A 22,922-nucleotide genomic window follows, 5' to 3' on the forward strand; every position below is an offset into this window, starting at 1 on the left:
AGATTTCCTGGAAGAAGGCACCTACCTGGGTAGTTTTTGGACTCGGTCGCTTTTCATGATTGGTCCGGTACTTTACTGTTGCCCCTTCCTTACTTTGAGTCTTGTGTGGTCCGCCAGGCGAGGCCATGTTTATGCAGCAACATGGCCAAAGGGGCCGTACAAATCATGATCAAAGCAAAGACCCCAAAGCACCAGCCAATCCCAATTGAATCGGACATGACCTGCTGCACCACACAAGGTTTTAAGAAGCATGTACCGTCGCCGACGCATGAAGATTCAAGTCTGTCAAGAGTTTGCCGCACAGCTGTTTTGTATAAGCCCATGTCATCATCAATAATCATCACAAACGGCCGTGAAAACCCAAAAAGATATAGCCATGTTTTGTCCATGTTACTGTACTTGGTCTGCCCCTGGAAAGGGAGTTGAACTTGGACTGTTCTCGCCGTGAATATACTGGATGTTGTGGCGCCACTGATAGACTGCATCACCATCGGGACGGCGATGTGCTAGTCAGGGGTAATTGTCAGAGCCGATTCTGGGTTCTTCCACGGAGTTAAGGGGGAAATTTTTGGTTCCGACTAACCGTCCGCCTGCATCAATGCAACCCATAGGCCGCTGTGCTTGCTGCACTGAGACCTACCAGCGTGTATATGCCCTGAAGCCGTATTTTTTTCGATGGAGAAGTTCGATATGTCGTCCCCCTTTCGATACCTGCCTCCACGGCCATACTGGGTAAATGCTCGTGTAATGTTCCAGTCCAGCAGCTTGCCTAATTTGTATCATGATATGGTTCATTTTCGTTCCACCGGAACTTTTGCTACTGTGATGCAGAGCAACACTTACCGGTTATAAAAGATGCAACTGCACCTCCGATTCCGGGTGGAAAATACACCAGACCTGCCTGCAGGTAGTCCAAATCGTAGATATCGATGCATTGGACCGCAAGGGATGATTGTAGCGTCGTCTTGACCGTGTACGTGATAGACCCAGCCAATATGACGCTACAGTTACCCTTGGAGATTAGCATGGCAGTGGCTTGAAGGGGTTGGAGAACTGAAGTTTCTCCTTGGCACTGGGAACCGGCCCACGCTCTATGCCTGTCATCTCCACCTGTCTGCTGCCTCCAGTAAAGACATCAAACACACTCCTATGCAAGCCACGTGTCGGGATGCTAGCGTTCCCGACAATCTTTCGCTGGGTCTCCGGCAGGAACAGCAGGACAAAGACGAGGTAAACTCCCATCAAAATGACAAGGAACCAGAAGATGGACCTACGCTCAGCCGTAGTAGTTATATCAGCAATGATGCCGTACGAGCCAGACGCCCCAGCGCTCTGCAGCATACGAAGCACAAGCAGCGCCGGGTACGACTTTTGCAGTGCGAGGCCGATGTTGGCACAGAACACCAGAGTGACCATGAGCATGTATGCAGGCCTCCTGTCACTCTGATCGGCAAAGTCGCCCATAAAAGCGGGGACAATGCCGGCGACTACCAGATACGAAGTGACAGTCAGGTTGATCAGCGAGACGGACACGTCGAGATCTCGCACCATCGGGACCAGCGCGGGGAAGTAGATGTGGCTGCTTATGGTCGAAAGCATGGCCCCGAACGCGGCAACGTTGCTGATACATTTCTTTTGACCTGTTGTGAAGATGGAATAAGGCTAATCGGGCGGGGCTTGAGCTTGACCGTCCTCAGGGGATGCCATTTCGGAAGGCATCTTTTCTGTTGACAGTCCATCTTCCAATAATGCAGCTCTTTTGATGTCGCTGGTGATGTCCAGCCTGTATGGTCCCTAATGTTATGGTTGCTGCTTTTCATCATTTTTTGACCTTGCTTCCATCAAAGTACCCAATTCTGTTTCAGTATTAGTCTGGTAGTTTTGTGGGATGAGAGGGCTCAGACGATGGTTAGATGTTTACTTACCTTGTCTAGGTAAAAGAAATCAAGGGAAAAGTACCAAGTGCCTACCTCCAAACCCCGAGCTTTCTCCTTACGCCTGGTTTTGTTGGTGGACTTTTGTGTAGATGTGCCAAGAATATAAACAATTTCTGAGCGCTTATAGCCAAGCTGCAACTGGCAGTTCTACCAAGGTATGCACCACAGCAGAACCAAGCTGCGAGTCCTTCACAGTCGCCACAGGTTCCAATCAAGAAACAACTACTTCAACTCGACAAAAATCTCAAATCACAATCGATATTTCCCTTGCATATTTGACTCCTGGCGTCATTATTAATAGCAGAATGTGTCCAACCAGAGCCCCTACAAGTTCAATTTATCCTCAAACTCCAGGTAGCCATGAAGTACAAGCACGTACTCCCCACAACTAAATGCCACCACAAATGTGTTTGTGCTGACCATCACATCGTCGTTGCCACAAATCTAAGTGAGGACTTCCTCGCGCAGTGCCTTTCGAATATCCGATCTGAACTGTTCGCCATGTCGTAAAGATACTGCTTTGTGGCATCGGTGATTGACGGTGCATGTCAATAAGAACATACAAAGATTTTGATCGTGCCCAAAAAAGTGTTCGCAAGAGTGTCGAACTCGTAGCTGCGCCGATGGACATTGGCCAGACCACTTTTTCTTCGTCTTTTGTTGTTTATAAATCAAAAGCCGCGGCAGGTGGGCGACAAGTGAGTCGCGTCAACCCTTGCGATAACCACTCAACCAAAGACCGACCCGCCTCGGCATTCTTGTATCCTTTATCTTAAGCATTGTCGCAACTCTGGGTCGGACAAGATGCATGAAGGCGGGATAATGTGCAGCCTTTGTTTTTGGTTGAGCTTTCTGACTTGCTTCATAATGACGGGATGATAGCCAGGACTTCTTCTTCCCTTGGTTTTTTTGTCTCAAGATCGTTGTATAAAGACGAAATCCGAACGCCAGGTACGCCAACACCCTATAAATCGATTGGCCGAGGAACCAATGGCCGCACTTATTGTTCGATCCGGGACCTCAATGGTGGTTGATGCTATAGATTCCCGCCTCAAAAAGCCGCGGAATGGCCTTGTACAGGTTTCTGCCCGACAACGTGTCACCACCGGTAGCCTGGGGTAGAAACTCGATTGGCCCAGAGTCATATTCTTACCTGTGCGACTTCATCACCATGAAAGAGAAGCGCCCTAGTTCGCAGGAGTGGGCTTCGATCGTGGCCTCACTTCACCGCAACAGCATGGGCAAGTCCCAGGGAGGTCAGGTCGGCTTTCACGTCGCAACACACTTGTCATTTGTACCTGTGAGAAATGCGTGGAAAAATTCTTGGGAGGCATTCTGGACTCAGCAGATGTGAGCCTTGTTCGACCGCACGACGAGGTCAATGGCATCGACGAAGAGATGTCGAGACTCAAAACCGGATTTCTCAACAAGGTCATTCCGAGATATCTTAGGCCTCTGGAGAGTGACGGCCGGTCCGTAGAGGCTTGCCTGATCCACTCAGACTTGTAGCTAGACAACATCAAGCTGATGGCTAGTTCCGAAGAAATATGCATGTTTGATGCATGTGCCTACTGGGGCCGCAATGAAGGTAAGTCGTAGTTATTCAAGAGAGCTCTCTTGCCAACTGTTTACATCTTGCTAACGATCTGTAGCCGACCTTGCCATCTGCCGCAGTCCTCGGTACAAACTAGGGTGGGCATGCATCCTCGAATATCTGAAGCATATATTTCGACGGTAGGAACGCCGTGTAAGCCATCAAGTTCTACACGTTGCTATCCATCATGTACTCGTCCAATCCGAGCTTTCGGGATATACTTGGTCGAGAGCTCAAGCTTATTTTAGATATGGTAGACGCGATTGCCAAGCTCTAAAAGATTGTGTGTGTTGGCAACTTGTTTCAAGAGAACAGACAGCCCAAAACGATCAGGAAGGGTACCGTTTGTGGAACGCCGATACTCCTATGTTCCAGGCGCTTGAGGCTGAATGGATGGATGTGTTATGTCGAAGGGGCCTGCGAAGCTATTTGGTGATATTGGCGATCGCGTTTAACATCCATGGCTTGTTCAATTGTAATCATGTTCGAATATCATCGCATGGGTCAGGTCATCGCGAATCGATCTAGCTTTCGGTGAATGCATTGGTGGAACAGACGTGCCAGTTGATCTGACGAAATCGCGGGGTGCCACTTTTCTATCCAACCGCTACCCCATAGTTTCAGCCACAAGCACCGCCACAATTCAGCTCTAGCTTCCATCATCCACGCAACACGCAGCTCCGTTGCGTGCCTGGAGCCAAAGGAGCTTGGATGTCCCGCTCTTGGTGCATCCACCGCAAACCGCAACTTCACGACAACCAAAAGATACCCACGATAAGATCTTGATACAAACCAAAACCACGCAATAGTCTCTCTCTACATAAAGGGCTATAGCAAATTGAGAAACTGCTGTCCTATCCCGCTGCACAACCAAATCACATCACGTCACAACCGCCACAATGGTCAGTGAGCTTCACCTCTCTTTGCAGCTCCCCAAGCTTCCGCTAACAGATCCCCACCCATCATCGCTCCGCAGACGTCGATAGGAACAGGCTACGATCTCGCCAACTCCATCTTTTCACCCGACGGCCGCAACTTTCAAGTCGAGTACGCAGTCAAGGCGGTCGAGAATGGCGGCACTTCGGTCGGTATCCGGTGCAAGGACGGCGTCGTCCTCGCTGTCGAGAAGGTCGTCACCTCCAAGCTACTGAAGCCCGGCGCCAACAAGCGTATTGCGACTGTCGATAGGCATTTGGGTGTGGTATGTAGCATCTTGCATCCCCGCAACTGCGGTTAGGACGTCATGGCGACGGATTCTGCCACTGCAGAAAGAAAGAAGAACTAATGCTCAACTCCCCCGCCTTCCCTCCGCAGGCATACTCCGGTATGATCCCCGATGGTCGCCACTTCGTCGACCGCGCCCGTGACGAGGCCCGCTCCTGGCGCGACACATTCAAAACTCCCATCGGCACCCCCGAGCTCGCCTCCCGCATGGGCGGCTACCTGCAAGCCTACACCCTGTACCAGTCTGTGCGGCCCTTTGGCATCACCGCCATAGTGGCAGGCTGGGACTCGTCGCTCGAGCTCCCCGTCGACGGCGAGGTTGGCGTCGGTCCGTCGTGCGGTGCCGGCGGCAAGTCGACCGACAAGAAGTACGGTGGCCCCCAGCTGTATATGATCGAGCCGAGCGGTCTGTACTGGGGATACTACGGCGCCGCCACCGGCAAGGGCCGACAGGCGGCCAAGGCGGAGCTGGAGAAGCTGGACCTCAGCGGGGATGGCATCAGCCTGGAGCAGGCCGTCAAGGAGGCAGCGAGGATCATCTACGTCGCACATGACGACAACAAGGACAAGGAGTTCGAGCTGGAGATGACCTGGATCAGCAGCGAGGACGGACCCACCAAGGGCCGCCACGAGGAGGTACCCAAGAAGCTGCTCGAAGAGGCAGAGAGGCTGGCGAAGAAGGCAATCGAGGGTGACGATGACGATGATGACGACAAGGATGACGAGAAAATGGAGGAGTAATAGTCGGATGCAACGACTTCTGGAAGTTCATGAGGCGTTGACTTTGCCGATGATAGAAACCTAGACAAACGTTTCTCTACGACTTGTAATAACACAATGGATTCCGGCTTGGTCTAAACGAGGTCTCCGTTCACTATATCTTGGTGACATGATTGCCTGCTCCACAGCGTATGGGAACGGACACTGAATGAGCGTCGTGCAGGGTGCATATTCACGTGTAAGTACATGTGGGTTCAGAAGCATCATACACAATGGATGTTGAGACGCGAGGTACAGGCCCTAAAAGTAGACAAAAGTGGGCTCTCGGAACTATGTGTTCACTCATCACAAAGCTGATCGAGAAACATCAGCGAAACATTGGTTATCGAGGCGTCTTATGCATTGTACATTTCTATCAACATTGGCAGACAACAATCAAAACTCTGTACATCCCCTCCTCAACCTATCCCTTGCCCTTTTGACACGCTAGGCCTGCGGAGCCTTGGAGTCATCGCCCTGTTGTTGCTGTCTAGCCTGTGCATTCGCTTGGGAAATCGACTGGCACCAGTTATTCCAGTCCCCAAAGAAAGACTGCTGAATGGTCTTGCCTTCGACCCACTCTGCACGCGACTTCTCGTAGACCCGGGCGACCTTTTTGTAGCTCTTCGGGTTGGCGCTATACAGCGCTGTTGCGATCGCAAGACTGGCCGCCGAGACGGCTTTTGCGAACGCATGAGAAGGAAACTTGGCTGCTTCTTCGTGAATCCCCTCCAGCCGTTCAAGAAGCTGCTCAACATCAAGCGTCTCCTCGTCCTCCGCATCAGAATTCTTGTTCTTCTTTTTTCTGTACTTGGCAAAGTCCAGCAAGACGCCACATGCCTTTTCAGACAGCTCCTTGCTGCTGGTACTACGCATGAGGTGAAGAAGAGGCAGCAGTAACTCGAAAGCAACCGTGTTACCCGCCGGCGCTTGCTTCTTGACGTAGACGTCGATGAGACCCAGAATGCGCCGCTTGAAGTTGATGACCGACTCCTTGGCATCTTTCTTGTCCTTGCGCTTGTTGTTCTTCTTGACACGGTGCTTGAAGTATTCCGCCATCTTGCCATCAAGCGCCATCATCTCTGAGTCCGTCATATCCGAGTCTCCGTCATCTGAGTCAGCCTCGTTGTCCTTGTCAAGACGATGCGTTCCAAGGATATTAGCAAGAGCATCGTCGTTCTCATCACCATCCTCCTCCTCTGCTTCGTCCGCCTCATCGTCGCTGCTCTGCTCCGAACCTTGATCACCTCCATCTTCACCCGCATCAGCCATGCCGATGAACTCTACATCTGAATCGATCTCCGAGAGGCCATCCAGATCTTCGTCATCTTCGCTGCCTTCAGCGTCAATTTCCATCTCGTCATCTTCCGCCGTGTTGAACAAAGCCTTCTGGCCGCGGTCGTTTTCCTCGACAGCAAGGGGGTCTGTCAGCAGCTCGAGAGCCTTAGCTGACATGAAAGGGCTGAAAGCGCCGAAGACCAGCTCAGAAGCTGACCGCATCAGCGAAGACGGTTGCGCAATCATCGACAGCAGGATCTCAATGAGGAATTCGGCCAAGCCCGAACCATCATCACTGGCTGCTTGTTTCTCCTGCAGCTTTTCATAACATTGTTTCGTATCGGCCAAAACCTCCAGCGCATCTGGCTCCTCGTTGTACAGTTGAAGGATCGCGATGGCGTGAAGTAGTGCCAGACCTTGCCGCGGCACCTGCAATGCCTCGGCTCGTTTGCCGCTAGCGGGCTTCACCAGCGCCTGTAGTCTTTCGAGAGCGTCCGCAAGCTCAGCCTGAATCTCTTCATCCATCTCGATTGCCGCCGAGTCGACAGCAAGAATGGCATCGCACAGATATGTAAAGTCCTCAGGACGCCGAATTACCTTGGCGAAAGATGTGGTGAGCCGGCCCCTGAGGCTTGTCCTGGTCTGCTCGCTCAAGCCAGATTCCGAGCTCGAGTATGCTAGCTTGGCAAGTTCAAGGAGAGCAAGACCACCAACAGATCCTTCGTCTTGCTCGTCCAAGTCTTTCAAGTTGGTACCAACGGTGGCGAGTTTAGCTACGTAGTCGGCATATATGCGCAAATGCTTCTCCGCCTCGTCACTAGAAAAGAAATCCGGCGTTAGTACTGCCCTCTTTGGGGAGACAAAAACGATTCACGTACCTGGAAGGTGACTCCTTAACAAGGGTTTCCAGCAGATCCAACACCGTCGTTCCGTCCTCAAAACGAGTGAAGCGCAGAATCTTGTCCACCGTTTTGCTGTTGGTTCTCTCGTCGAAATTGTATGCACCGTTCTCGCCGAGCAAACTCGGCAATATAGTCGTGAGGAGTTGTGGGTGGTGCTCGACGGTAGACTCGAGGACCTTCAAAGACTTGATCGCTGCGCGGTTGTTGTGTCTACCTTCCTGTGAAGCCTGGTTCATGAGGCACGTCATCAAATGCGGGCTGAATATCGCACTGATCATGCTCGGTGATGTTGGACAAGTTTCCAGGACTTTTTGGAAAACCTTGAAACCAACAAGCTTTTGCGTGTCAGTCGCGCTCTTGGAAAAGAAAGATTGATCGACGACGCGATCCCAAAAGGTCTTGAAGTCTTTTGGTTTTTGGTCCTGCTTCTTGAAGCGAGACAGGATGAGATCCCATGCAAAATGCAGCTGTGTCAGTGTCATTGAAGGCTTCGCTACCTTCCCGTCTTCGTCTGAAATATCTTGCGTGCTGCCCTTGAGTACGGTAGCGACATCCTGGAGAGACTTGGTGCCCAGGGGATCCTGCCATGGCTTGGGCAATTTGATGTCGGGGAAAATATCTTGAGCAGCTATCCAGATACCAAGGCCTTCGGGAGATCGAGCCATACCAGCCTCAACAATATCGTCAAGCGTCTTTTCGGCGAGCTTGCGCTTCATCAGTGGCAGAGCTTGCGCGACGACAAATCCACACTGCGGCTGCAGCCAGGCCTTCTTCTTTGCAAGCTGCAGTAGCATCTTGAGCACAGCCTTCCACCTCGATTTGTCCTTGAAGAGCACGTCGGCCTGGACAAAGCACCGCAGACCAAATAGCCGACCCCATTGATGGTCGCGCTCCTCCTGGCCTGGCACGTTTCCAACCGGGGTGGTTTTCTGCACCAGCATCTCCAGAAGCACATCAAATCCGAGGCCTGGATACCTAGACTCGGCGAGATTCTTTTCCCCAACCAGCTGGCGGAGAAGCTCGACCAGGACATAGCTGAATCCGACTCTGGCAGCATCACTACCGCTAGCAAGACCACGGAAAAGACGACGCTCAATGTGTCGGCGCAGCACACTTTCGTCAACGCCCTTATTCTCATCACCACTGCCAAGCAGACAGGATATGATAACATTGCTGGCCTTGATGCGATCTTCCACATCTGCACTGCTGAGAAGCTTGTAGAGGGCTCTTTCCCTTTCGTGGTCCTCCTGCTTCATCTCCTGTACGAACAGGCGCTTGTCTGCCAAGAGTTTGTTAGTGGCGGCTTTTTGCTGCTGAGCCTGTTGCTTGCTAGGGGCTGCCGTATTTGCGCCATCCGACTTGGAGCGCTTTTGAGCGGGCTGAGGAGCGCCATTGGGAGCGCCCTTGGCAGACCGTTTCTTGGCCATGATGAGATTGGCCAAAGAAAAAAACAATCTCTTGAAATTGAAGTTCAAAGAAATCACGAGAGCAAAACAGTGCAGTATATCGCCAGCACGACTACGGGCATCCCGCTCTCCTAGTACTGTTGAATTATTTTTTTGAATTATGCCGGGCGGTGAAGGGCTTGATAAGATAGCAAACCTGGCAAGGTTGCAAGGGGACCGGTACAAAGCTGAGGAGCCAAGGATTGGAGGGGCCTTACCTAATCGTAGGCTTTGTTGGTAAGGGACTCGACTGTGCTAACCGTGGGTTGTTTCCAATTGGACAAACTACCCCGTGCCAACCACGTACTGTGCCGCATATCCGTACTCCGCACCGAAATGTGGGCACCGCCCATGGTAGAAAAGCGAATCAAAATTTACGGATGAACTAGGCTTATGTAAGTACCTAAGCTTTAGCCACCTACTATAGTAGGTACCTGATCTAGACCCAACGAACAGCTAGGGAGTAGGCTGAGCCAATAGAACACGTCATCACGGTACGCGAGTAATCCCAGCTTGGACGCTTCAAGGCTACCCTTGCAAAGAATTTCGCGACGGCGTGTGCTTGATGGAAGTTTAATTGCATCTCTTGGCGGTTTCTCGCCCTGCGTAAAACCCCAGGCGGCTGGCAGACTAGCCTATCAACTATTTCTAAGGACTTGGCCTGTAAGGAGTTTTCAACTGTGCTTTTTGTTATAGTATTCTTGGTACAGAGTATCGGACCATACTTAACATGGCGGTCATCGAAACGGTAAACCGGAACAATTGTACCTGGGGTGGAGATAAACCCCTGAGTTACCGATGTCTTGGAAACCACAGACCCTTGCTTACCTGGGGGTCTTTACTAGGTATGTACGTACTGTATGTGTATGATTGAGATGAGATTGGGGGCGGCAAGGGCCTAGCCCGAACACAGGGATTTCCACCTACGTTACTTTTTCTAAATATGACACAACCATGCAGAAACTTTGAATAAACATCGACGCTGTCAAGCTGATAATTTTTTTTTTCAGGAGCTATTATCAGACGGCCGATCGTGAGAGACTGACTAGTTGGGCACTGCAAGGAAACCCCGAGACAAAACCTGCCAGCCAATGTCAAATAGTAATTGTACAGGACATTTCCCTGTCGAAACTGCCCGACTCATTATCTAGATTGACATGCCTAGAGGAAACCGCGCCCTTTTTATAGACACCTAAGGAAACAGTCACCGGAACAATCGTCCGTGCTACGTTCGTTTTGGAAGCTAGGATACAGTTAGAAAGAAATCGACCTCCCGAAGAAGCAAAAAAGGAGCTAATTAAGTGCCTAAACTCTCTAGTCTCGGTTTTCCTCTTCCTGACATGCAACGGTCAGAAAAGAAAGGAAAGACGGGAGACTAATCCCAAGGGGCATCAAAACAAGGCTTAGCGCTGCATCTTGGCTGGTAAAGAGGAATACGGGGCAAAGGGGGAGCAGCACTGGTGGATGTACGCGTGTGACTGGATGATGGCATGCTCCCCGAACAAATCAAAAGATGGCTGCAAGCCTCCCTGGTGACGGGGACATGCTTACTGAGGAGGGTGTTGCAAATTTCTCCCTTGTTGGTCATCTAGTTTTGCACCTCAGGTGGTATTCTGATCACCAACCGATTAATTATAATATCGTTTCATCTTACAAGGGTGCGCTTCCGTTCTTCCCATTCTTCTAGTCCCTATTTACCCCCCCCCCCCCCCCCACCTCCCGCAATAACTTCCGCAGAGGCCCCCATTTGAGGCATTGCATCCCATCTTTCATAGCCCAAACTCCTGTCACCCCATCTGTGCAGCTTTACTCCTTGTCACCTGAAGATCCGAACTCCCAATTCCATTGCGACCTTGACCCCACGAATCTATTTGACCCGAAGCCTGCCGCTCGCAAAGAGATCATCTCTGGGCCAATTCAATTTTCGCACCCTTTTGAACCTTGCCGCCACTCTAAGTCATATTTCTTTTCCATTCCCGCAGCAAACGACGAAGATCTGCTTGCCGCCCTCCTGCAAGCCAACCGCCCAATCTACGGGCAAACGGTCGGCGCTCTGCAAAGCAACATCAGGCACCCGGCTGGCATTGCGCTCAGCGTGATCCCTCACTTTTGGGCCACACTGCAATCCGGCCTGCATCTTTTTACAGCAAATTGTGGCGCGTTGCCGCCATAGGCGCTCAACATGATCCTGTCGCCGCGAAGCCGCCGGCCGCTGGTCCTGGCCGTAATTATTGGCATCTTTTTTATGTTCCTAATTCATCGATCCCAACCAGATACAGGATTTCCGACAATATTTAAGCCGCAGCAAGCACCGGTTGGCAGTCAAGGCTCTTGGACTGCACCAAAGCCAGCAGTCGCCGCAGACAGTCAAGGCTCCTTGATTGTACCAAAACCACCAGTCTCAGCGTTCGACGATGAACCCTCGCCGCAGCTGGTAGAATATTGGACCGCGGTTCTCGATGCGGTCATGGAGGCGGAACCTCAGATCCAGGCAATCAAGCTCTCGCAGCCGAGCCCAGATGCTGAAGACACGGACCCAAATGTGCAGAGGTCAAAAGAAATCGATATCGTTCGTCGGATAGAGCACGTCGTCATGACCGCTTCGGATCGCGCAATACTCAAGTCCACTCATGCGCAGATGGTCAAGAGTGCAAAACAGCTAGGTCCGACGATACCTTATAAGAAGAACTCCAAAGGCATCGTCATGACCGCCGGCGGCAAATACGTCGGAAACGCGATTCTATCGCTCACCATGCTCCGACGTACCGGCTCCAAGCTCCCCGTGCAGCTCTTCATCGATGGTGCCGACAACTCTACCCGTGCACTCTGCGAGGGGAGCCTCCTCGACCTTGGTGTGGAATGCCGAAGCATGGATGCCATGTTTGATACTACTCCCCACATGCCTGAGCTGAAAAAGTACCAATACAAGGTCTTTTCGCTCCTATTCTCGTCCTTTGACGATGTGCTATTCCTTGATGCGGACTGCTACCCACTATACAGCCCTGACCACCTGTTCGATGCCGATCCATACAAGTCGTATGGTTTGGTCACCTGGCCCGATTTGTGGATATCAACCGTATCGCCAACCTATTATGAGATCGCCGGTGTCAGCAAGCCGCCGACTGTCCGGACGCGACGCACCTCCGAATCGGGCGTATTCATGATCAAGCGCTCAACGCACGCCGAGGATCTTTTACTGGCCACCTACTACAACTTTTATGGCCCGGAAAGGTACTATAGGCTGTTGTCTCAGGGTAGCCACGGCGAGGGCGACAAAGAGACATTCCTGCACGCTGCCATAGCGCTTGACAAGCCGTTTTGGGACGTTCACACGGTTCTAGGCTTCCTGGGCAGGTGGCTCAATGGCTCCTTCGAGGGCGTGGGCATGAAGCAGGCTGATCCCATTAAGGACTTTAACCTCTGGAAAGCTGAGGACCGCGATCATGCCGTGGATGGCCCGGACTCGCCCAGGTCCCCGTATATGTTCATGCATTTTAACAACCTGAAGGTTGACGTTCAAAACTCATTGAATGAGGTTATGGACAAGGTGCTGAGAATAAACGGCACCGGGCATGCCACCCCGTTATGGGGTGACGAGTCGTCGTTGAATAAACTAGTCGGCTATGATATCGAGAAGGTGATGTGGGAGGAGGTCATCAGATTGGCCTGCACCGACCCAGTCCAGGACGGATGTGATCGTCTGATTCCCTGGTACCAAAAAATGTTTCTCAAGTCAAAAAAGTCAGGCTGAGGATAAACGAAGGGGAAGAGAAACATGATCATGGGAAGGAGCAGAAGAAGAGGCTTCGAATCAACATAAGCAGCTCAAGCGTCGGTCGACGCGATTAAGGTCATTGGGAAGACCTAAGGAATCAGAAACGACCAAGAGCCGTGGTTTGAAGCCACATGAGCTCATACTTTGGGTGGTGAACGCCGGCGACTTGCCAGTCGCGTCTACGGCGAACATACATACGCGCCCAGGCCAGCTAGAGGACTTGGTTTCACGACGACATGAGTCAGTGGAAGCATTGCTAACAATGGAGCTTGTTGCTTATCGGACTTTTGACACCACGAGCCAGTCATTGAGCACGTCATGAGAATGTCTCCTTCAGACTATGGAACGGCTGTGGCACAAAGCGATGAAAGCTTGAGGTAGCCAGTAGAGCTTACCAGCTTACCCGAGTACATCAAGATGTAGGGTATACGTGATTTGTACGATAAAGCTTCTTCAGGTTCCAGTCCTATTTTTTTCTATGTGCCTACCTTTTCTTCACTTATTACACAATGTTGTGATGACCCAATTAGATATTTTATTCTAATGCTATTCCGACTAAGAAGAGCTTATCTAATTCAGATGGTGACAAATTTATCAGTTTTGTTTGCATTGGTGATTTCAACGTCTTGTCTCCTTCTGGCTTGTTGTCTTGACGTAATGATTGTTGACAAAATATCTGGGGATTTCGCCCTGAAGATTTGGCCAGGCTAGCTGCTACGTAAAATAGACAAGGCCGGTTCGTAATGATTCATTAGACATGAAAGTATATCAGACTCGGACGAGACACCATTTCGCGTAATTCAATGTGATTCTGCTGCTGTTATGCACCGCCAAAGTATCATGCTCTTGTTCCAGTGTTCCACCCATTGGTCTGGTCCTTTCATGGCCAGTTTCTATGTATATTATTCTTAGATACACCTGATATAATACAGTATGTTACAATTCATGATCATTAATACCCACCGAGGTCAAGAGAGCAAAAGCTCTTCATCCAATCATAACCCTCGGCTCTATTTCTGCCCATCCACCAACGGGGTGGGCTCCCCAGGGACGGCGTCGTCGTCCCAGTACTCGATGTCGCCGTTTTCGCCCAGCACGCCCTTCTTGAACGAGCGGCCGCGCTCGCGCGCCAGGTCCTCGACCGTGACCTTGCGGTCGCCAAAGATGCCGAGGTGGTCGCTGATGACGTGGCGGTTCTTGCACTCGCTGCAGGTGATGAGGACCGAGCCGTGGTGATAGCCCTGCTTGGATATCTTGTGCGCCGAGCGGTGTCCGCACGGCACGCACGTGAAATGAAGACTGTAGTGCGGCTGCGTCTCGACGCGCAGCTTCTCTAAGGGTTCGGGCGCTGCTCCGGCTGAGGAGGTTTTCGCATCAGAAGCCGAGACGGTGGTGGTGGCGGTGGAAGGTGTTTGCGATGATGATTGTTGTGGTTGGGAGGGCTTGCTCGGTCGGGGGATAACGAAGGAGCGGTGCTGTTGGCGCGACGTCCTTGACACTAATGCTGAGGTGCGCTGTGTCGCTTGGCTCCAGGTAAAAGTGTTTGGCGCCGGCGATGATATGAAACTCCGTGAGAAGGTGGCATTTTGCGGTAGCCTTCTGGGTAGGAATTTGAGATATTGGGATGAAAAAGCTGAGGCCATGATGGTTTGTTTAGATAAAGTAAAAGAGACCTGAAAAGAAGAAGGAAAAAAAATCTATTTGTTTGTAGTTGGATACGGCTTTCTAATATGGATGTGCAATTGCAGAGTCAAAATATGCCGAAAGAGTCGCAAATGCGATGCCAATTTTTTTCATGCGCACTTCTCCTTGAATCAGCCAATGACGTCGTGGTGTGGAAGTACGGCTCAAGGGTTTGACAGTAGGGACCGCGTCTTGAGTCTCGACCAGACGCGCATGTGGGGTTTGGATATAATCTGCAGCCACTTTAAACCAAGCATCCAACCATCCGATTCTACAGTATGACTCCGTACGAGTTACAAAGGAGTCTGTAGGGCTGGACGGCACCTTTTAGTCTCGACTAATGCGTACTGCACAGTATCTGGTTCCCTCCACGCCACGTTTACCACTCTGCATTCTGTTTCCCTGTGCTCACTTTTGAAACGAATTGTGCACCTTGTTTATTGTTCGTCGCATCATCCAGGCCCTTCCATCTCCCGGAGTGACCTGGCCACAGCTTGGAAGTGCTTCCCCACTTTAATGAGGGGCAAACCACATTCGTTTGGAGCTCCGGATCCAAGAGGCAGGCAGTCGGCTTGATTTGTTACCTTTTGTCGCCTCCAACTCACATTTCATCACGAGCCCTTGATCGAATTGCCGTCCGTAGATCCCTTACTGTGGAGTGGATTGGTCCTCACTCCTTCGCACCCGCACGGCTCCCGGATACAGACAGACTGAAAGTCACGTCGTCTATTTTGTCCCTACCACCTACTACCCACGACCCAGACCCACGACCCGCGACAACGACATCCGCCCTACAACATCGACGTCAACATCGCAAACCCGTTAGACATTCCTGGGGATTTTGGGCTGGCTGGTGGGAAGCCAAGGGTGCGTCGCGATGCAGCGTCAGAACAAGATACGGCCGCCGAAGCGGGTAAGTGTATCCGAGCTGTTTGTGACTTGCGGGGCGTATGCAGCAAGCTATCCCCCCAACCTGCCCGTGAACCCTCTGAATGAGTTCTCTTTCCAATCTTGGGCCCAGCGCTCAACCGATATTACCATTTCTTCATGGAGGCTACAAAATACAACATCGCCGACCAGTTTGCTAATTATGACATTACTCCGTGTTAATGCAGTCACTCCGACATGAAACAGACGAATTCGACCAGCAGTGGGACGTCCTCAGAGAGGCGCTCACGGACATTCACAACAGAAATTCCAGCCGCCTCTTATTCGAGCATTTATACCGAGCCAGCTACAAGATCGTGCTTAAGAAGCAAGGCGAGCGTCTCTACACGCTCGTGCAAGAGTTTGAGGGGAAATGGTTTGCCGAACAGGTTATCCCACAGCTCCAAGCCATGATCGCCCCCAACCTGATCAATGTTGCGGTGGAGGCTGGTACCAGTGCCCATGAGCGCCGCGAGATGGGTGACACGTTCATGAAGGGCCTCAAAGAAGCATGGGAGAACCATCGGATGTCGATGAACATGGTTGCTGACATCTTAATGTACCTGGATAAGGGTTTCCTTAAGGAGAGCCGGGGAACCTCGATATTTGTCACGACGATAGGCTTGTTTCGTGACCACCTTGTCAACCCTAATACCGTCGTCGGCCACGACAGGACGTTCAGCCTCTTCGATATCCTTAGCACTGTCATACTCGACCACATAGACATGGAGCGCGAGGGAGACGTCATCAACCGTTCTCTCATCCACAGCTGTGTCAAGATGCTGGAAGATCTCTACGAAACCGACGAGGAGATGGATGCCGATCGATTGTATCTCGTTCGCTTCGAGCCACACCTACTCGAGGCAAGTCGGACGTTCTACAGAAGTGAGGCTCTGAAGTTATTGCGGAACGGTGACGCCAGCATTTGGATACGCCAGACACATAGGAGGTTATTGGAGGAGGAGGACAGGTGCAAGACGACCCTGTCCACCTTGTCGATCGAAAAGATGACGCGAGCGGTAGAGGCGGAGCTGATCTCTGCACATCTCAACGATTTCCTTGCACTAGAGAACAATGGCTTGAGGCAAATGCTGGACGACGATCGCGTTGAGGATTTGGCCATCCTCTATCAGCTCGTCGCCAGGGTAGACCCGTCAAAGGATTTGTTGAAGAAGGGTGTTCTCAACCGCATCCTGGCTCTAGGTGCTGAGATTGAGAAGAATCTCAGCACGATAGATTTTTCTGTCGCTCAAGGCGACGCAGCAGAGAATCCAGCAGCAGAAAAGCCCAAGTCTCAGGCTTTGTCACAGCAAGCTCAGCAGACTGCCGCAGCCATTAAATGGGTCCATGATGTTTTGGACTTAAGGGCAAAATTTGATGTTATTTGGGAGAAATCATTCGCTCAAGACCCGGGCCTACAAACTACCATGACCAAAGGCTTTTCAGATTTCATCCACCAGTTTGGGAGAAGCTCTGAGTTTGTTTCGCTCTACATTGACGAGAATCTGAAGCGAGGCATTCGCGGCAAGTCAGACTTGGAAGTCACAGCCATCTTGGATAGGTCGATCGTCATGATCAGGTACCTAAAGGATAAGGATCTATTTGAGAGATATTACCAGAAGCATCTTGGACGGAGGCTCCTACACAGCAGAGCCTCCAGCGAGGAAGCAGAGAAGCAGCTCATTACCATGATGCAGCTGGAGTTGGGCAAACACTTCACTTCCAAGTTCGAAGGCATGTTCAAGGACATCACTATATCAGAAGAGCTGTCGACCAAGTATGGCGAGCACATTCGCTCGCTGGGTGACGTGGATGTCCACCACAAACCGATCGACTTGGCTATCAGCGTCTTGACCAGCAACAGCTGGCCACCAGATGTTATGGGCCGCCCTGCCCAAGTAGGACGTGGTGATGGGCCGCCTGCAGTGGACTGCAACTACCCACCCGAGATCAAGCGTTTGCAAGACAGCTTTTTCAAGTTCTACCTGAAGGATCGCAGTGGCAGGGTCTTGACCTGGATAGGTTCAGCGGGCAGCGCAGATATTAAATGCGTATTTCCGCCAGTCAAGGGCATGTCAGGCCCGCTTAGTCGGGAGCGACGATATGAACTAAACGTATCGACTTATGGAATGGTCGTTTTGATGCTGTTCAACAGCCTCGAAGACGGCGAGACTCTAAGTTTCGAAGACATTCAGGCAGAAACCAGTATCCCTCCCAAAGATTTGTCTAGGGCTCTTGCATCTTTGTCGATCAACCCCAAAGCTCGAGTTTTACTCAAGGACCCTGCGACCAAGACTATCCGACCTGGCGACAAGTTCTCATTCAATGCAGGCTTTGTCAGCAAGGCAATCAAGATCAAGGCGCCGGTCATAAACTCGCAGTCCAAGGTCGAAGGTGACGAAGAGCGTCAACGGACTGAGGACAAGAATGATGAGACACGACGACATATGATCGATGCAGCCATAGTGCGCATAATGAAGTCTCGCAAGGAGCTCGCACACAACGCCCTTCTCGCCGAGGTCATTGGGCAGCTTGTTTCAAGATTCCAGCCAGACGTAGCCATGATCAAGACCCGAATCGAGGATTTGATTGCTCGAGAGTATCTAGAGCGTCTAGACGATTCTGGTTACAAGTACATGGCATGAGAAGGACACACGTCTTGACCGGAGGACTTGGTTTTCACGTAGGATAGGTGTTTGGCGCGCACCCCGCAAAGATCGAGGCTGGCCACTGACCATCAAGCTTCATGGTTTTTTTGGAAGCAAGGACCATCAGATACGGGGTTCTCTATTTGCGCATAGTACAGGAGCCTGTAGCCCGGACTGGGCTTATACCTCGTGTTGTCCACCAGACTGTGGCACACGTGCGCGCCTAAGAACATGCTGAGGAAGTTCCAGGAATCGAAAGCGATGGTGCGAATATCTGTTTAGTTAGGCCTACATAATCCTCTCTTTTTATATGATGGGACGGCCAGGACACGATAACGGGAAGGAGGATTTCGGTGCTAGACGCCACCGCGTAGCCGAAGTCGAGATTACTCCCAGAGACGACATTGCCACAAAACCCATTGCGTTTTCTACGAAAGGTTTGTGATGTCGATCTCATAATCCGAAACAAGAGGAAAGTTTGGCACCGCAACTGTTAAAGCGAACGATTAACTGTACTCATCGCCATCCAGCTAAAACAAAACAAAGTTCGAGAGGCAGTTCCGCGAGTAACGAATAGAGAGAGAGAGAGAGAGAGAGAGAGAGAGAGAGAGAGAGAGAGAGAGAGAGAGAGAGAGAGAGAGAGAGAGAGAGAGAGAGAGAGAGAGAGAGAGAGAGAGAGAGAGAGAGAGAGAGAGAGAGAGAGAGAGAGAGAGAGAGGGAGATGCAACTTGATTTTTCTCTTGATACTTGATGATCTGTGATGCTTCGATTCATAAAGCTTTGCGGGTGTAAAATCTAGACCAACATAGACTGCCATGTGATGTGAGCAGACAATGAACCCAAATAATGGTTCGAGGGCAAAGGGACAAAGGATATAAGCCGAGTAGCAACAAAGACCTGACAGCGAGCCATTATGACAAGGCCTCTCAGGGCAGACAAAGAAACTTAAATGTCCGTTGTCTACTCGATGAACAATAGCTTTGTCTGGGCCTAAAGAAGCCGGAATATACATAGGGTCAATCACCGCGTTTCGTCGCTTGGCACCTAATATACTCACTTCAACAAGACAGCGAAACCTGCATACCCACCCAGACTACATAACACCCATCTAACAGCCGAAACCCTACCATCTTCTTCAACATCAACATCAACATCAACCAAACCCAAACCCAAACCCGACATACAAAATGTGTGTACGCAAGAACCTTGTCTATACCAAGTGCCAGCATTCGAGGGTGGCGTTCACATTTCGGTGCGACCATCAAACCAAAACCATCTTCGGAATAAGAAGCTCAATGACTGATTGCAACAACTTCGAGGAGTCAGACACAGAGCAGGAATCGCTATGCCCCAGCTGCGCTCGCAAGGAAGCGGTCAGGGTTGGACTGCAGCCGCGGCCGAACAGCCTTGACCGACGGCTCCGGACCCAGAACGGCACGTCTTCCTGCGGTTCGTCGACCGCATCACGATCTACCCGCAGCAGCAACACCAGCAACAGCACGGGCTCGGTGGTCAGCCGGGCCAGCACCACCCCCAGCGAGCATGATGCCTTGGAAGCATCGATGCAGGCCATCATCGACTTGAAGGTGCAAGAGTCGACCAAGGCGTTTGAGGCTGCCGGCGGGATGAGGAGCCTGACCACCAGCTCCGCCACTGACTGTCAGTCATCGTCACCTACATCACGCCAGATTGATCAGAAGACTACCGATTCTTTGCCAGCGACGCTGGCCTTGGCCGTGGAGATGACCAATGCTAGAGCTATCGTGGTGGAGATTACTCCGGCCCGCGCGCCTACCAAGGCTGACATGGCCGGGGCGGCCATCCGGGGCGCATTTGCGCCGCAGTTTGCTGGGGTACCGGCGACGGCGACAGCAACGGCACCAGCGGCGACGGCATTTCCAGCTCCTCCTAAAATCAGTGAAAATTCAAGGGCCACACAGTACTACTACTCCACATACAAAGCGCCCTCGCTGGAAGAATCGACCAGAACTCGAGACAATGATGCCATCTCGATCATGAGCACAGGACCCGACTTTGGCAACGAGAGCTCCTTCGGTCTTCAAAGAAACGACTCCCTGTTTCTCCCCACAGCAGAGAAGACCGATAAGAAGACTAGGGACGAGGACCACCGGGGTGAAGTCACCGTATCATCACCTGATGCTGTCCTCAAACCAGGCGCCGCACGGAAGAATGACAGAGACAGCCTCCCGAGTGGGAGAATCGCCGAGGAGCGACTAAGAGGCAAGTCGGGTGCGAGGGAGCAGGATCCAGCAACTCGCATCATGCCCATCCTTCTCGAGCCCTCGAGCGTTGGCAACGACTATGCCAAGTTCTGTGCGGATATTGCAGTCAAGCGAGACGCGCAGAGCAAGGTGCACGTTTCCGGCCAGCGCGCATACGCCGGAGAAGGGTACTACAAGAACTACTCCCTCCCTAGCCGCGGCCTGGCGAAACCAAAGGCTGCCACCACAGCAGTCACAACCAACACCTACACGGTAGAGCCTATCCAACCCAGGAGAGTAGATGCTCACATTCCCCTGGACAAACCTCTACCCCGCTCGCCGAGGAACGAATCCTGGGAGGCGGGCGACGACAAGAATCCCCTCCCGACGCGAGCACGCAGGAGCCGCGCGACGAGTGACAATGGCAGGTCGAGCGGCACGCCTGCGGTGACCCTGGCGTCTTCTCACAAGACGAGAAAGGTCAGGTCCCAGCCGGGGGAGAGAAGCGATCAGGATTTGGACGATGACGAGACCTTTTTCGTCCCTCGGCGTCCCCGCCCGACATTCATCGAGGCGAGCCCAGTGACCCCTCAGTCTGTCCCTGCCTCTTTGGCAATCGCAGGCGGGAAGACGCTCCGGCGAACCAAGGCCCTGCCCACCAAGGATGGGATGTCAGACTACCTGGCTTAAGGGCTTGGCTTGTACCATCTAGGGAGGGGCTGCAAAGAAGGATTGGGGATCTCCATGTTAACCTGCCCGACTTGTGATGTACGCTTACATTGAGCCGCGCTGGTCGCAGTCAAGTATTTTGCACATCAAAACGCTGGCATCAGAATATATGTATCTTGCCGAACCACTCTAATTGTATGCTATAATTAATACTATTCTTCGTGTCATGGTGAAGGAGACCATATAGATCTTTGTTTTGTGCATACCACGGTGCGTGGCCTCGCGAACGGCTAGACGACAACATGTTGCCACCTACTTACTAACTATGAGATCTGCCTCGTGAATCCATTCTTGGACATCAAGCAGCAACTTGGTTTGCCCCTCATGTGTTACCGTGACAAAAAAGAAAAGGCCCCAGGAAGCTCGACACTGCAAGGGACCAGCAGGCTGCTCGAGATTTTGGGGGCAGCAACAGGTTGGTTGTTGATCCGGATATAGAATGCTTTGTAGTTAGATGAGCCTATTGACTCTGGCATGCCAGACTTATGGAGATGGCTATATTTTGCTGGGACGAGGTGATTCGTTCTGTCATCTTCCTGTCTGGCCTCGTTTTGTTTCTATCACATAGCAAGGGTCAGAGTCTTTGTGATCTGCATCTGCCACGGGGACCCCGGATGAATATGTTATCGTGTTGATTTGATATGTGTAGACTGAAGGCTATGGATCCTTCACTGGATAGACGCTCTATATATGCGACTAGAGGTAGCCCGATTACTGCTACTTAAGCCGGCCAGCTGAGCCATCGCGACCCTGAAGCTTATCTTTCGTCTTTTTTTCTTTTTTTTCTTTTTTTTTGCAATGGGTGACAGGTGTAAATGTCGAGTTGTCTATGGCCGCAACACTACAAACTCTTGACCGGTTTGGGGGCATGTGGTACAACCACACTTGAACTCTCAATCCGAGCAGACAAGGCTGAATGCAGCTGCAGAATTTCCCCGTGATTCCAATGTAGCTTAGTGCTGCTTAGTGCTGAATTAAATTATTAGGTCTAGTTCTTTGCCGCCAAAGCTACCAACGACTGTGCACGCCACCACTCCCAAAATGGGTGTGAATAGAGCCGTAAGCGAGCCTCAATAAACTGAATATCAACCACATCAAAGGGAAACCCCCAAGTCAATAGAACCAACCACAATTCTGCGCAACCACACACCTGAAGTCGCTATTCTTTGGGGAAAAAAATCATCCTTGCTTTCGTCCAAAGGTCTGGGGCCGTCACTGTCAACTGATGCTGCGTAGCTTCGCAAACAGAGGCAAACCAATGCGGAGATATTCTCTATTCCAGGGGGCGGGCTTGTAGATTGTGACATCAAGGCTCGCTAGCAACTTGCAAGGGGGTGTTTTTATTGCCACTGTCATGCCTCAAAAGTTGGTTACTGGTTACACCACATGTGATTGCGAGCTCAAAGTCTCCCTGAGCAGAGTGATGATATTCATCTCTGTATTGTCAGATCAGACTCACCTCCCCCTCAGAAATGCCTGTAACATTTGCCTCAACTGACCCTAGAGGCTGCTTGCTATTATCACCTTTGTCACAATTTCGGGCCCGAAAAGTAATTCTTTCCCCTTGCTTTGCCTGCATTCAGGCCTGAATAGAGAGTCGACCTGTCTCGCCCTTTGGACTGTCTGGCCATGTGCTCCCGGGAATCCGAGTATGGCAATGTTATGTTTTTTTTTCTTGGTCCTCTGCAGTGACGATATTCTTTGACCATGCTGGCTCCGTGCTCGGAGTTAAGCGGGGGGCTATACCCAATCGAAAGCTGGTTTTGGGAACAAACCCTCCTATTCAGGGGCTCGCCCCC

At 51.4% G+C, this 22,922-nt stretch overlaps 8 protein-coding genes across 8 annotated transcripts; 5 read left to right on the forward strand and 3 right to left on the reverse strand.

Annotated features, from left to right (window-relative positions):
* Nucleotides 1-254: 254 nt before the first annotated feature.
* On the reverse strand, nt 255-2,229 carry MGG_07725 (uncharacterized protein; the record flags this gene model as incomplete). The annotated part of the gene is made up of 4 exons (XM_003712883.1): nt 255-506; nt 584-1,632; nt 1,926-2,084; nt 2,191-2,229. 3 exons carry the CDS (start codon nt 2,227-2,229, stop codon nt 1,021-1,023), a joined length of 810 nt encoding a protein of 269 aa, XP_003712931.1. The 3' UTR covers nt 255-506; nt 584-1,020.
* Nucleotides 2,230-3,003: 774 nt separating this feature from the next.
* Nucleotides 3,004-3,446, forward strand: MGG_07726 (uncharacterized protein; the record flags this gene model as incomplete). Its single annotated transcript, XM_003712884.1, has 2 exons — nt 3,004-3,193; nt 3,268-3,446. The coding sequence occupies 2 exons, from the start codon at nt 3,004-3,006 to the stop codon at nt 3,444-3,446; spliced, it is 369 nt and encodes a 122-aa protein (XP_003712932.1).
* A 791-nt stretch (nt 3,447-4,237) lies between these two features.
* Nucleotides 4,238-5,655, forward strand: MGG_07727 (proteasome component C1). The gene is made up of 3 exons (XM_003712885.1): nt 4,238-4,433; nt 4,508-4,732; nt 4,846-5,655. The coding sequence occupies exons 1-3, from the start codon at nt 4,431-4,433 to the stop codon at nt 5,494-5,496; spliced, it is 879 nt and encodes a 292-aa protein (XP_003712933.1). The 5' UTR covers nt 4,238-4,430; the 3' UTR covers nt 5,497-5,655.
* Nucleotides 5,656-5,766: 111 nt separating this feature from the next.
* MGG_07728 (uncharacterized protein) lies at nt 5,767-9,251 on the reverse strand. Its single transcript, XM_003712886.1, has 2 exons — nt 7,671-9,251; nt 5,767-7,609 (listed from the first exon to the last, which is right to left on the reverse strand). Exons 1-2 carry the CDS (start codon nt 9,119-9,121, stop codon nt 5,962-5,964), a joined length of 3,099 nt encoding a protein of 1,032 aa, XP_003712934.1. The 5' UTR covers nt 9,122-9,251; the 3' UTR covers nt 5,767-5,961.
* A 1,630-nt stretch (nt 9,252-10,881) lies between these two features.
* On the forward strand, nt 10,882-13,512 carry MGG_07729 (uncharacterized protein). Its single transcript, XM_003712887.1, has one exon. The coding sequence runs from the start codon at nt 11,322-11,324 to the stop codon at nt 12,888-12,890; it is 1,569 nt and encodes a 522-aa protein (XP_003712935.1). The 5' UTR covers nt 10,882-11,321; the 3' UTR covers nt 12,891-13,512.
* A 134-nt stretch (nt 13,513-13,646) lies between these two features.
* On the reverse strand, nt 13,647-14,726 carry MGG_07730 (DNL zinc finger domain-containing protein). Its single transcript, XM_003712888.1, has one exon. The coding sequence runs from the start codon at nt 14,555-14,557 to the stop codon at nt 13,925-13,927; it is 633 nt and encodes a 210-aa protein (XP_003712936.1). The 5' UTR covers nt 14,558-14,726; the 3' UTR covers nt 13,647-13,924.
* Nucleotides 14,727-15,474: 748 nt separating this feature from the next.
* Nucleotides 15,475-18,169, forward strand: MGG_07731 (Cullin-3; the record flags this gene model as incomplete). Its single annotated transcript, XM_003712889.1, has 2 exons — nt 15,475-15,510; nt 15,713-18,169. 2 exons carry the CDS (start codon nt 15,475-15,477, stop codon nt 18,167-18,169), a joined length of 2,493 nt encoding a protein of 830 aa, XP_003712937.1.
* A 1,190-nt stretch (nt 18,170-19,359) lies between these two features.
* MGG_07732 (uncharacterized protein) lies at nt 19,360-21,084 on the forward strand (the record flags this gene model as incomplete). The annotated part of the gene is made up of 1 exon (XM_003712890.1): nt 19,360-21,084. One exon carries the CDS (start codon nt 19,360-19,362, stop codon nt 21,082-21,084), a length of 1,725 nt encoding a protein of 574 aa, XP_003712938.1.
* Nucleotides 21,085-22,922: the final 1,838 nt, after the last annotated feature.

Source organism: Pyricularia oryzae, chromosome 3, assembly GCF_000002495.2.
Source record: "Pyricularia oryzae 70-15 chromosome 3, whole genome shotgun sequence".
Classification (NCBI taxonomy): domain Eukaryota; kingdom Fungi; phylum Ascomycota; class Sordariomycetes; order Magnaporthales; family Pyriculariaceae; genus Pyricularia; species Pyricularia oryzae.

What these genes read in the sequence shown, in the direction of transcription:
- MGG_07727 (XM_003712885.1), top strand. An exon ending in TCGATAGGCATTTGGGTGTG is followed by an intron (nt 4,733 to 4,845) that starts GTATGTAGCATC and finishes TTCCCTCCGCAG; the next exon opens with GCATACTCCGGTATGATCCC.
- MGG_07728 (XM_003712886.1), bottom strand. Translation starts at nt 9,121, where the DNA reads ATGGCCAAGAAACGGTCTGCCAAGGGCGCTCCCAATGGCGCTCCTCAG. An exon ending in GTTAAGGAGTCACCTTCCAG is followed by an intron (nt 7,610 to 7,670) that starts GTACGTGAATCG and finishes TTTCTTTTCTAG; the next exon opens with TGACGAGGCGGAGAAGCATT.
- MGG_07729 (XM_003712887.1), top strand. Translation starts at nt 11,322, where the DNA reads ATGATCCTGTCGCCGCGAAGCCGCCGGCCGCTGGTCCTGGCCGTAATT.
- MGG_07730 (XM_003712888.1), bottom strand. Translation starts at nt 14,557, where the DNA reads ATGGCCTCAGCTTTTTCATCCCAATATCTCAAATTCCTACCCAGAAGG.